We start from the raw sequence: 13,627 nt of genomic DNA, 5'->3' as shown, positions 1-13,627 counted from the left end.
TCCAGGCTATGTGTGTCTGTCTGTCTGTCTGTCACGCCCTCATCTGTGGGAAATGGGGGCAGAAGATGGAGTGATGACTATAAAAGCTGTTATGACCTCTAGTCCTGAAGCCAGACAGCCTGGGTTCAAATCCTTTCTCTACCTCTTTACTTGTATGACCTGGGGCTGGTTATTAGTGGCCTCTCTGTGCCTCAGCTTCTTCCCCTATAAAACGGGGAAGTCTACCTCACTGGGTAGGGAGGGTTACCCAGGACAACAAGTGTCAAACGTGCGCTCAGCCGGTACGAGGCACCTAGGGAGAGCTACATAAGCACTGGGAGGGGCTTCTAGGTCCCTTGTGACCGGGACTGAATACCACTGAACACTACAATTGTAGACTTTCTGTTCCTCCCTCTAGCACCTTTGTCCGCAAATCCTGTAAAGATTGCACCTGAAACCGAAAGGTGGTGGGCTTGTTTGGGAAAGGATGCCAGCCATGGAGGATGGGAACCGGCAGAGCAGGGTGGCTGGGGCCAGCCCAGAAAGAAGTCCCCATGTCCTATCGGAGCAAAGCAGTAAAGGACACGTGGGCAGCCAGCAGGAGGCGGCTGCATCCCTGGGGGTCTGACATGGCCAGGGGACCCCGAGAAGCTGCAGCGCGGCCCACCTGCCTGGAGGCTGGAGTGGGGGCCCATCCAGCCCACGCTCCCCTCTGCCTGGCCAGCTGCCGGCATGGGGAGTGGCCTGGAGCCCAGCCACTGGTCAGCGCCGCCCCACTTCCGTCCTATCCATCAGGTTGCCAGCCCCTGAGCTACTCTAGCTCTACAATTAAAGGGGCTTATCTGAGATTTATAGCAGGATTATGCCCACAGGGTGTTACCAACGCCAGGCTCTGGATGCTCTGTGGTCCTTAGGAAAAGCAATTAGAGTCCCCGGGGTTCTGCAGGTATAAATATACAGATGCCGTCCTCCAAGGTCAAGGGTGCCACGGTGAGCTCTTTAGAGACTGAGCCTTGGGAGAGGCCTGGGCCCCTCTGCCAGGAGCTGGGCCTGTCAGGAGGGGAACAGGCTGTCTGCTTCCCCCCCACTCAATACTCCACCCTCAAGGAGTTGGCCTGCTTGGCAAGGTGCACCCGGACCCAGGGGGAGCCCCAGACCCAGGGCATGACTGCTGCACTGGACCCCCATGGCCAGGGTCCCCTGCAGGCCGCCCTCCTCAGTATGGACAGGCCGCAGAACTGACCCTCTCAGGGGGGCAGGCTTCAGGATGCCCAAAGGTTTAACCCGTGCTTTGCCAGCCTCTTGCTTGCTGTTATCTAAATCTTTATCCCTGGAGCTTTTGAAGACAATTAAGGGAATGCGGGGAGCTTAAGGGGGAAAGGTGGCTTGTGGCAAGAGCCTGTGTCCCAGTTTCTCCCATCCCATGCACCGGCACCAACTTCCCCGAAGCCACAAGGAACCAGCACAGCCCAGCCCATCCCAGTCTCTCACTCCCGCTACACAGCTCCACCCCTCATACAACCCTGGCTCCAAGAACCTGCTGGCTGAGCCCCCATCTCCTGGGTCCCTGAGACCCTCCCTAAACAAGACCACCTCTGCCCCATCCTATCCTCCCTCTGCCTGAGAACAGCAGCCTTTCCGCTGGATCCCATGCCAGGAAAATCAATAGTCCCTCATCCACTATCCTAGCCCTAGGGGTCCCCTAGCCGGCTGGCAAGACCACGGACGGCTCTCCAGGGCCCAGGGGACAGGCGGAGGTCCACGAGGGGAATGGCCCAGGGCAGACAGAGCCCACGGCAGGACTCAGAGGACCTCTCAGGCAGCACTGGGCCACTGTGCCCTGCCATCCCCCATTCCCAAGCATGACTCACCATCCTCCCGGGACTTCTGGATGAAGGCCTCCACGCCGCTCTCGCCATAGCTGCCCTCCGAGGCCAGCGTGGACACGTAGTTCCACTTGAGGGCGCGGACGATGTCCACCATGGCCTGGGCCTGGTACGTGTCCGAGGGCACCACGCGGGAGAAGAAGTCGTAGCGGCTGTTGTCACTCAGGTCGGGGGCTGTGGAGGCGTAGCTGATCTGGGGGATCTGGAGGCGAGAGGGGCCGCTGATGGGGGCAGCTGGTACCCCCACCGTGCTCAGCCAGCACCACACCACTGCACACCAATCTCTTTCCCATCCCTACAGCCTCAGGACTGCCCCAGCCCTTCTTGTCCTAGGGGAGACCCTGGGGTGTGGGCTGGGTGGGTCCTAGTCCACCTGACAGGGGAGGAAACTGAGGCCCAGAGAGTGTAAGCACCTGGCTAGGTGGCCCTCCCCTGGCTCCATCTCAGAGTCCCAAGGCCTCCCACCTCTCTCAGCTCCCCCCCACCGCCTAGCCTCCCCGTGTCCTCCCCATCCCCACCCAGAGTAAGACTGGCATCAGTATGAAAAGTGACTGACGCATCAGCCCTCAAGCCCTCCTCTTCCAGAAAAATATCCCAACCAGCCTCACCCGTTTCCTGTGGCTGGTGGTCCCCAAAACACACACACACACACACACACACACACACACACACACCAGAGCCTCTGGGTGCCTCCATTCACACAAAGAGCTAGAAGATCCCAGCAAGGGAAAATCCCTAGGTGGACAACATAATTTATCCCAGGGCTGGGGTGGGGATGAGGGTGTCAAGAGGGGCACTGAGAGGTCATTCGGCCCATCACCCTTTCCCAGGGAGCCCCTCACGTCACCACCCAGCAGACCCTGTCCCCACAGCTCCATCGTCCTGCCCAGCTCAGGAGACCAGGTCCCCGCCATTATCCCATGGCCCTGGCCACCCAGAGGATGGAATCACAGGAGGACAGAGCAGACAGGGCCCCTGGGAAGTCCCTCTGTCCAGAGTTTGGGACCCAGGGTCCAGACAGGCCTCCATGGCAGACTCCAGGCCCTCTGTCCCCCAGGCCCGGCTCTCCCAGCCATGGAGTACCTTTGTGCCCCCACAGACGTCCCCTGGGCCCTCTCCATGCAAAGGTGAGATGCAGAGCCCCTAAGCTGTCCTTCTTCCCGTGGCCGACATCCAACCGTAGGACAAAAACCTCCTGGCCAGTCTGTGACCACTGAGAATGGGGGGGCAACAGGATTTGGGGTGTGCCCTGAACAAGTGGTTGCCCACCTGGCCCCATCCCCAGGGACAGCAGGGGTCCACCTTCCACCAAGGATGCCCATGAGCTTGGCCCCCCCCATGATGCCCCCCCAAGGTGGGCCCCAGCAGGCCCCTCACTGCTTCCCTTCACTGAACTTACTCAGGAGAAAGGGAAGGTTGGGGTGGGGAAAACAGATGATGGCTTGTCCGGATTGGCTGAGCAACTGCAGGGAACCCCCAAACCCTCTCATTGTAACTCTCGTGGTCCTAAGCTGGTATATAACCACCGTGGCGCTGTCTGTAAGAGCAAACCTTTGGAAATAATCCAGTAAAAGAAACCACAGCCCCTCAAGGAATACTATTCAGCCGTGAAAAAGGTCCTGGAGGTTTTCCATGCCAGGCTCTAGACAGTTCTCCAAGACCCACAGCAGGAACAAAGTCTGTTGTGGGAGGGGGCAGGATGGGCTTTTCCCCCCTCTGAAATGGAACAGCCTCTGGAGAAGGAACCAGGTTGCTAGGAGGCAGGAACAGGGAGACACTTCCCCTGACACCCTTTGTGTGTTCTTGCATGCAGAATCAGGCAAACATACCACCTGCTTGGGAAATAAATCACACTATAGTCTTCCCGAGCACCTGCTTCCATCCCCCCTCCTACCTGCGTCATTGGCCCCCCAAAACCAGCCAGCCCTCTGCCGTGGAGAGCGCTGAGCATGAACACAGCGCCCTCTAGAACAGCTTCGGGTTAATTTCAGGAGAATCGCTATTTCTAGGGTCTGCCAAGGGGTATCAGGGTTGTAGGGATTGGTTGGTGTTTAAGAGTCTGTCATTCAGAGCAACATCTCTCCGCCTGGGCACTATTAACGCTTTGGGGGTCTGATTCTGTTCTGGGCACTGAAGGACGCTTAGCAGCACCCCATTCCCTTACCCACTAGATGCCGAGAGCACACCCCTCCCCCAGTCACGACAACCAAAAATGTCTCCAGACATTGCCAAGGACCCCCCAGGGTGCAGAACCATCCCCAGTGGAGACCTGCTGCTTTGGATCAGTACTGAAACACAGAAGGGGGTAGTGCTATGATGAGGTCTGGGGTTAGCTTCAAAAGCATCACAGCGGGAGGGCACAGAGGAAATGACCAGGAGTGGACAGCTCTGAGTCCCGCGTACTTGGGGGCTCACCACCCCATTTGTTTTGCACACGCCTAAAAGGTCCCGATTTAACACATTTTAAACAATAAAACAAAACAAAATTGACAGCACCCCCGGGGCATGCCTCTGAACAGAAGAGCCCCGGATTTGGAGCTGGAGCTGGAGAAAGAGCAGGTGGTGGAGAGGGCGGGGCCAGGACCGGCCCTTCCAGCCCACCTTCCCAGCAGGTCTGGTTTGTCCTCTGTGTCTGGTTTTCCGGCAAGGAGCACTCATCGCATGCCCGGGGAACCGCACTTTTCCTAGTTAGAAGAAGCTTGTCTCCTACTTCTGATGTTTTCTCCCAATACGGCACTGGAGTCAAAAGGGACTTTGTCCAACAGAAGGGACAGGAAACCCAGGGATGTCTCAGGGCCCCTTGCGCAGGAGACTTCTCAATCATCACCCCTCATTCTTCCCTCCAAGCCACCTCCCACCTCTCCTCCAGTTCAGGCACTCTGCATGGACTGGGACGGCACACGGACACACAGATGTCCAGATATTAGGACCCAGGCCCCTACCCCACTGCCTGCCCCCATTCCCACAAAGGGTGGGAGGGCCAAGCATGGGGTTCCTTCAGGGTAAGCAGGCCAGTCTGCAGGGGTGCCCCTGCCTCAGCTTTCAGGAGCCCAGGAGGGCCCCTTGCTCTACCCCCAATAATTCCCGAGACCCTGGAGCAGGGACCCAGCCCTGAGGTGGCTGAGAGGGAGGAGACAACCTCCTAAACCCGGCATCCCCTCCCAGCCCCACCTCCCTGGGCCCCTCGCAGGCTCATTCTCAGCTTCCGGCCCTCCGAGCTTCCCAGAACGGTCGTTTCTCGAGAAGTGATTTGGGAGCTCAACTGCTCAGGTTCAAACCCCGGCTCAGCCACCCATCAGCTGGGAAGCCTCCAGCAAGTTACTTCTCCTCTCCAGACCTCAGTTTTCTCAGCTGAAAAATGGGAATAATCACAATCCCTGTCTCATACAGTTGTGAAGGTTATATGAGGGAATTTTCATGAACTGCTGGCAGGGAATAAGCCCTTGAAAGGTTAGCTCAGAGGTGAGTTATAATTCCTCCCGCCACACCTCCCTTAGCCCTCTGTCCCCAACCTCCCATCCCCTCTGCCAGGTCTCTCCCAGCGTGCTCCCAGGGATGGGGCGCCTCCTTCTGGAATGCTGGCCCAGCAGGCCCTTCAAGGCCCTCCTCCCTCCTGGCCCCACCCAGGCCTGCAGGGGTAGGGGGAGACAGGGCCAACCCTGGGATGCCCTGGACAGGGTGACTGGGACAAGCCGACCCCATGGGCTTCTGAGGTCTCCTCAGCAATCTCTTTGCAGCCCAGCTGGAGCAGGAGGGGTGCTTGATTAACATTCTCCTCAGAGAAGTCCTCTCCTCTGACGACAGCCGCGTGACAGAGGAGGGACAGCCACACCCATGCCAATGCCCACGCAGCATCAGCCAGAACCCAGATTCCAGCGGCACCTGACCAACCACAGCTGGCCTACTCTGGGTCCAGCTGCCTGGCTTCCTCTGCCCACAGAGCCCACGTCACCTCCTCCAGGCAGCCCTCTCTGAGCTTCAGAGAGTCTGCTCAGACCTTCCACAGCACCGAGTGGGGCTGCTCCAGGGGCACGAGGCATGTCATCCTGGTATGAGGAAGCCTGGCCTATCTGCCAAGTCAGCAGGCATTCTGAGGTGCCCCAATTGTGCTGGGCAAGGCCACTTGTGCGGACGCAAAGAAACACCCATTGCATCCCCAGAAGGGGCATCCCAGAGTGAGACAGTGTGTCTGGAGCTGGCACCCAGCAGAACTTCACCCAAGTGACAGAGGTAGGGGAGAGGGAGGAAGTGAGGAAATCTCTCCCCACCCCCATGCGCGCTCTCCCTCCCCACCATGCGCTCTCACGCTTTCCCTCTCTCTCCCCCTCTCTCCCTTTCAGGCTTCTGGAGTGACAAGGAGGTCCATGCCACGTGGGGAAAGACAAAAGCTGCTTCCGGGCTTGAGCAGCAATGAAGATGAATGCCAAGTGCATCTGTGTGTGTGCGCGGCGCGTGTGTGTGTGCACGTGCGGGAGCACATGCTCTAAGCGCGTGAGCGCCCGGCCCATTCATTCATTTACTCTTCCTACCGGTAAGTCACCGAGTACCGACAGCCTGCCAGGCCTAGTTCTGAGTGCTGGCGATGGACAGGGGGGCACTCTGTCCTCGTGGGGCTCCCAATCTCCACAGAGGCAGGCCGTGGAAAGGTGATCCCGAGCTGTTAGATGGGAAGAAGGGTCCAGGAGAAAAAGGAAGAACAGAGCAGGAGACCATTAGAGGGGCCCAGGGGATGTCTCTCCGACCAGGCTACATCTGAGTCAAGACCTCAAGCCAGTGAAGGAGGGAGCCATGTGGGTATTTGAGGGAGGGCATTTCAGGCAGAGGGAACAGCCCATGCAAAGACCCGCACATATACGTGTGTGTGTGTGTAAATGTCACATGCCTGTGTGTCCAGGTGCACACGTGTGTGTTTAGAACCTGAATCTGTTCTCAGGCTGTCCCAGGCCTGGCCAGCAGCCCCACATCTCCCACTAGGTATGGCAACACTGGTGGGCCCCAGGATGTCCCCAGCTCAGGATCTTGTTCACAGGCTCCCAGACTGGCAGAATCAAGGGTCCCCCCCCTCCGCCGCCAAGAGGGGCTGCTCCATGTCCCACACCACCCAGCAGAGGAGAAGCAAGCTGGCAGTGAGACACCTTGCCCAGCACCCCAGAGCCACCCAGGGCCCAGTTCCCCAAAAGCCAGTATTTCATTCAAGGCTGTTTAGAACAGCCAGGGATCAAACCTCTACCTTGACCTCCACAAGGTCCACAGCAACCCAAGACACGCAGCTAGGTGTCCGTGACCATCACCATGGACACCCCAAGGCCACCCCCACAGTAACACCAACCCTCTTGCTATGAGCTCTAGTGTTGAAAAGCACCTTCCCTTCTGTTCTCTTCCCTAACACTTTGCACAGCACAGAAGCCCCCAGCGCACCCTGCAGCCAGCCTGCCCGGGGCTCTGCAGTGACCCAGCCTTGTCATCCAGCTTTGTGACCTTAGGCAAGCAAGCAGCCTCTCTGGACCTCAATCTCCTCCCCTATAAATAAGAGAAGACTGCACTAGCACGTACATGCAGTGTTCAAAACACGCGGGCCCTCAGCAAACACTAGCTATTGACAGGAGAGAGGGAGGCAAGGCTAGGACCATTGTGCCCATTTGCAGATGAGAAAACGGAGGCTCAGAGAGATGAAAAGTGCCCTCTGAGTATCACAGCCAGGAGCTACCAGAAACAAGGCAGAGACTGAACTACGCTGCCTCTCTGTTCACCATCCCTGAGTGGCGCCTGGGACACTGCCCACCCTCCCAGCTGACTCTGATCCTTCTGCCCCACCTACCAGCCAGGCCGGGAGGCCGCAGATTGAAGCCGGACCCTGCCACCACCTCTGGCCACCAGCCTCAGCCAAGGCCAACGCAGACCTTGGGACCCCCATCTGGCTGGCTGTGGCCCCACTCACCAGGGAAGCGGGGAGACCCTGCAGCCGGCCAGGCAGACTCTGGGCTGGCTTTCTGCTCCTCGCCCTTCTGATCCCGGCTGCTCGAAGCTCCGACTGCCCGGCTCTCAGCATCCACTCTCTTCCTCCCAGATGAAAGGCAGCCAGGCTTTTAGGTACATGAAAGCTGCACAAGCAGGAACTGGAGTTCAGAGAGCCGGTGAGGAGGGAACGCCAGCTTGCAAAGGCCTGGCCTGCACGGTCAGGGCTGAGGGACACAATCCCCCAGCCCCAGCCCCCCTCACCCGCCGGAGCCATGCACCGTCTCCATAGGGCTTCTGCGGCAGACACACAGTGCCCAGAGTAGCAGGAGATGCTGCGGCCACCCCTTTCTCCCTCTATGGGGCTCGGGAGGGGCAGGGGAAGAGTGTGTCTCCCTCAGAGCCTGGCCCACAGTCTCGCGGGGTCACCAACGAGAACTAGCCTGGTGGTGGCTAGAAAAGGGGGTCCTCAGACATGCCTCCAGGCTAAAATGCCAGGTCTGGGACAACAAGAGATTCACTGGGGGCTTTCCAGGGAAGCTGTAGGGACAGAAAAGGCTGGCACTGTGGGACGAGGGCTTGGACAGGCTGAAGAGGTGCAAAGAGAGGGACAAGGGTCAAGGGGGGAGCATCGAAGCAGCTGGGCAGGGCCTTCACAGTGAGAGACTAGGGATATGCCTGAGGGGTGTGGGGAAACTTAAAGGGGGGTGTGGACCAGCACATGGAGGGGTGTGGATAGCCCCCTCACCCTCAGCCCTGACCAAGCCCACCTCGGACAAGGACCCTAGGGTTTAAAAGCAGAAGAGTGACCCTACTGCTTAGAACAGCCACAAAGCCTCACACACATATATCCCATGGAGACGCCCCCCCAAAGAACAGAGAAGCGGACTTCCAAGGCCTGGAAAGTGGGGGCATTGGGGAGGGGCACCCTGGGCATGGGGCTGAGCTGGCATCTGGGTGGTCTTTGGGAGGACTAGGATAGACCTGGATAGGCCTGGCCCAGGGCTTCCTCTCAGCCCACAAGCCGGGGGCCGTTCCCCACACGCCTACTGGGGGCCCCCACACTGGGGGCCACTGGCCACTTCCCCACAGATCCTCTGGGAATTCGTGTCACCCTCATTAATCGGATCTCATTACCCTGCTCTGCAGACACAGACCTGCCACCGACTCCCAGCCCCAGGTGTCCAGTCAGTCACTCAGCCCCTGCCGGGGGCCATGCCCATATTCTCCAGTCTCCGTCTCCATCTCGGCACCTGGGGTACTCAGCCTCCCTTAGCTTTGCCACCCCAGGCCTGGAGACCTCCTTCCTCTCACATTATGGCCTGCCACATTTCTTCACTGCGACTGAGAAGGGGACATCAGACTTTCCCAGGAGCCAAATGCTATCTTAAAAGACAGCAAAATTTGTCCACAAGGCCCCTGCAGTCCCTGCACCCCTGCTGCCCCTGGGGCCACCAGCCTTCCCCTCCCACACTCTCCCGGCCCACCCGCACTCCTCAGAAACTCCAGGGATCCGTTCATTTATCCATTCGCCCACTCAATAACGGTTTACACAGCACTCGCACACTCTGCGGCCCCGGGGGGGGAACACGCAGAGACAAATCCCTGCCTTCGTGGAACAGACATTCTAGTGAGAGGGATAAACAAATACACACACATTAACGTTGCCCTTAGAACTGCCGGCGCCATGGTGAACTTCAACTCCCGGACCCTCGTGGTTGGCTGTGGCCATGTGACACGTTCTGGCTAACAAGGCCGGAACAGGAAATGCCATTCCTTGGGGGCCTTAGCATTTCCCTGCAGTCGTAAGATCCTACAGGGTACACGTCCCCTCGGCTACCAAGACCAGCAATGATCCAGACCAGCCTGGGTCCCTATAGAGGGAGAGAGCAGAGCCCTCAGCCAAGCCACACAGACGTGTGAGACAATGAGTCTAGTGTATGTACTTGAAGCCCAGAGACGTGAAGGAGGTTTGTTCCCAGCACAGCCTCACCAATGCTAACGGAGCAGCAGAAGCCTCGTGCTTTGGCTACAGGATGCCCGGAAACAAGTCTTCCTTATCTCCACTTCACTAGCCTGGAGACGCTGGGTTCACATTCAGCACACACTGATTTGGGCTGAAATGAATTACATTCACACACACACAGGCACACACACACACAGGCACACACACAAGCATACAGTCATCATCACCATTAAAACTAGCAAAATAGCATTCAGGGGCACCTGGGTGGCTCAGTCGGTTAAGCGTCTGCCTTCGGCTCAGGTCATGATCCTGGGGTCCTAGGATCGAGCCCCGCATTGGGTTCCCTGCTCAGCAGAGAGTCTGCTTCTCCCTGTGGCTCTGCCCCTCGCCCCATTCATGCTCTCTCTCTCTCTCACTTTCTCTCTCTCAAATAAATAAGATCTTAAAAAAAAAAAAAGAAAGAAAAGAAAACTAGCATTTATTGGGTGCTTACTACGTGCGAGGAACTATCCTAAGTGGTTACAAATGCCTTCGCCCCTTTGATCTCACAATAACTATATAAACTGGACCCTCTTATTCTTCCCATTTTCCCAAAACTGAGGTACAGAGAGGTTAAGAAACTTGTCCAAGGTGACACGGCTAGCAAGTGGCCGAGGCAGGATTTGAACCCAGGGGGACGTCCTCCAGAGCCCAGGTTACTGTCGTGTAGAACCCCAGCCTCCACCTTGTAAAAGTAGGCCCGCACATATATGTGCACGCACACACACACACATTCACGCACACACACATGCCCAGCCATGCGCACACACAGAATCCAAGGGCCAGCCCTACTTCCTCTGAGCGCTCAGCTCCCCACTCACTCCTGGCTGTCACAGGCTGGGCTGAAGTGGCCCATCTGTCTCCAACACAAAGGATCAGGCAGGGGTGGGGGCCAGGGGCCCCAGAGGGTTGTGTAAATGGCTCTGCTTTGAGCAACAGCTAATTTCTAAACATAATTATTAATTTCATGGTTATCATATGCAAACCTCTGTCTCCCAGACGAGATGAAATTGATTTAATTAGAAATTCCATCATCAAGCCTTTCGGATCCAAGCTTTTAATTAGGATCACCAACCCCACCCAAGGCTGCCAGAAAGTGGGCTCCTGACCCCGGCTTCCCTTCCTGAGGGCCCAGGCAGATGTGTGGGCAGGTCCACGGTCACTGGGGACCCCCCTGGCCAGGACGGGGCCCCTCGCCAGGACCATTACCCATCTCCCACCCCACATGGGGTGACATGGCCCCACAGTCACAAGTGGCCTCTTCCCTCCTGGAATCATAATGGGGGAAACAACCTGGTGAGAAAGCATACCACCTTGCAGCAAGAAGGACTGGGGTGTTGAAGGTGAGCAGAAGACAGGAGAAATAACAGATCTCCCCCTTCATGCAAAATTCACATAGCAGCCTCCCTATGGGAGCCCCTGCCAGGTGCTAATAAAACGGCCCTTACAGTTCAGCTCAGGGCAGTCTGTCAAAATTATCAACAGCACTTGGCCTTTTAACAAAGCATTTCCAACACATTACCTCTGACCTCATCTCCAGCCACTCCCATCCTGGCCTTGCTCACGTTGAGGGCCCCCCCCCACTGCCCCTGTCTCCTTGCTGAGCCCTGAAACACCAGGCACGCTCTGCCTCAGGGCATCTACACTGGCTGTTCCCTTGGCCCTAATGATCTTCCAGCAGACACAATGAGGCTCGCTCCCTCACATCCTTCCCTTCCAGAGAAGACTGCGCAAATGTTACCTTTGCCTGGGTAAGCGCCCCCCCCCAACATGGTGCCTGGCACACATAGATGGTTCTTGGAGGTCTCCTTCCTCCCTCCCCAGGACTCAGCCAGGGTGTCCCTCACCTCCTGGGGCCTGCTGAGCCCTGTCCCCACCCCTCTGGACTCCCCCGATTTCCCAGCAGCACCCTAGAAGGCAATCACTTGGGGCTGGCCCACACCCACCTCTGTCTCCCCATCCCTGCGGCCCACCCAACCTCTTATCAGGAGAGCACTCGGACACTTGGATTAATTTCCAGGAGTGTTCTGAATTATGTTTTCCAGGAGAGAACCAGAGAGAGGCAGGCAACAGGCCTTTGAACAAACATTTCCCCAGAAAGTGCTTTATTCAGTCCCTTGTCTCACTCTTTTAAACATCATATGTTTTCTTAGGAACCCAGGAAAAAATGGGGTCCCGATAAGGCACTGAGGCTGGAGAAGAACAGAGGGCCCCGAGTGGAGGGCCTGGGCGGGCTGACAAAGGAGCCGTTCAGAGGCAGGCTTGGAGGAATTACCGCAGATAAGAGCACAGGCTGGCGGGGGCGGGGGGGGGGGGGGCAAAGGAGTGGGCGGCACAAGGGCGAGAGCAAATACAATCCTCAAATCAGCACTTGTCCTATTTTATAAGCAAAATGTAGATCAATAAATTACACTCACTTTTGCAGATTTTACATGCTAATTCCTTCACCTTGTCAAGAGTAATACACATTGGGGGAGGCCAGGGAACAGAGGAGCCCAGAGGCCTAGAGAGAAAGGGCCAGGAGTTTGTGGAGCCCCTGGGGCTGCAGCGCCTGCACCCCTTTTCCCAAGAAGGGCTCAAAGCCCAAGTTATCAGAGGCGAGGAAACAGGCTGCCACACCGTCCGCCCACTGCCTCGCTGTGTGACCGTGGGCCAGTCACCTCCCCTGCGAGCCTCCATCTTCTCATCTGTCAAACGGCCACAGCAGTGAGAGCCTGGGCTCTGTTAGGCCTTACTTTGAGGCTCATGTGGGAGGACAGATGTTAAATCTTAGAAAGGGAGCAGCCGTCCAAGATGCTAGGAGTCATGATGAAATGTCTTGCAAGTACATTGGGTGCAGTTAGCTGATACGGACTCTCCCTTTGTTGATTCTCAGCACAGCCCCAAGACAGGAAGCCTTAGCCCCATTTACAGGAGGCTCAGGGGGCTGGGGAGCAGACCCGGAGTCACCCAGGCCCATCTGATGCCAAAGCTGGGCTTTCTCTGTGCCACAACACTGCCCACGAGCCAGGGAGCTAGGTGGCACTGAGCCACACGAGAGTTACTGAGGGGTGAGGGCTCAGGACCAGCCCAGAGTGGCGCGGCACCCCAGGGGGCCAACGTGCGTTGTTGCGCAGGGGCTGGACTTGGAGGGAGGGGCAGCAGGTAAGAGGATGCTCAGGTGTTGGTGGTAGTTGTTTCTTAATGAGCACCTAGTCCGTGCAGAGCACTTCACGGGGATTATCTCATTTAATCCTCACACGATAACCCCATGAAGCGAACGCTATTGATTACCTTCCTTTTTCAGAAAGGAAAACGGAGGCCCAGACAAACACGGATATAAAATTACAGCAAGTGGCAAAGCAGGACCTGAACCCACAGCTATCTTGACTCCAGCCCCTGGGTGCTGGCACACAGCCCTTCACCACACCTCCCACGTCCTCCGCTTTCATTGCTGGCTGCTGCCCTTTGTCCACACCATCCCCGCGCTGGGGGGAAGGGGGCAGCCAGGATGGGGAGTCAAGAGTCCGTGCCCCAGGTCTCTCCCCAGCACATCCCCTAGCACACTGCTTCGCCTTTGCCTCTCTGAGCCTCAGTTTCCACATCTGTTCAAGAGGGGGCGTGGTTAACGACCCCTGCCGGTTGGACTTACAATGTCAGGACAAAGGGAGGGGCCTCCACGACCTGGGAGTGCCATCTGCCCACAACTGTAAGCCATGGGAGGTGCAGGCAAGGCTGGGACAAGCTTAGCAAATGGGGCGCCCCTGAGAGGTCCAGAACTACACCTCTGCCCTGCTCCCCTGGGGCCCGGCTCTTGCACGCT

General features: G+C 57.5%; 1 protein-coding gene across 4 annotated transcripts in view; it reads right to left on the bottom strand.

The window, feature by feature from the left end:
* Positions 1-13,627, bottom strand: part of GRM4 (glutamate metabotropic receptor 4) — a gene marked incomplete at its 5' end in the record, with an annotated part of 125,829 nt that overhangs the window by 59,909 nt on the left and 52,293 nt on the right. For all 4 annotated transcript variants that reach the window (XM_080806235.1, XM_080806232.1, XM_080806233.1 and 1 more), the window contains one exon: positions 1,851-2,067. In XM_080806235.1, coding sequence (XP_080662361.1) covers positions 1,851-1,962 — 112 coding nt within the window. The remainder of the gene's footprint in view (positions 1-1,850; positions 2,068-13,627) is intronic.

Source organism: Martes martes, assembly GCF_963455335.1.
Source record: "Martes martes genome assembly, chromosome: 6".
Lineage (NCBI taxonomy): Eukaryota > Metazoa > Chordata > Mammalia > Carnivora > Mustelidae > Martes > Martes martes.
This window is presented reverse-complemented; position numbering and strand designations above follow the sequence as displayed.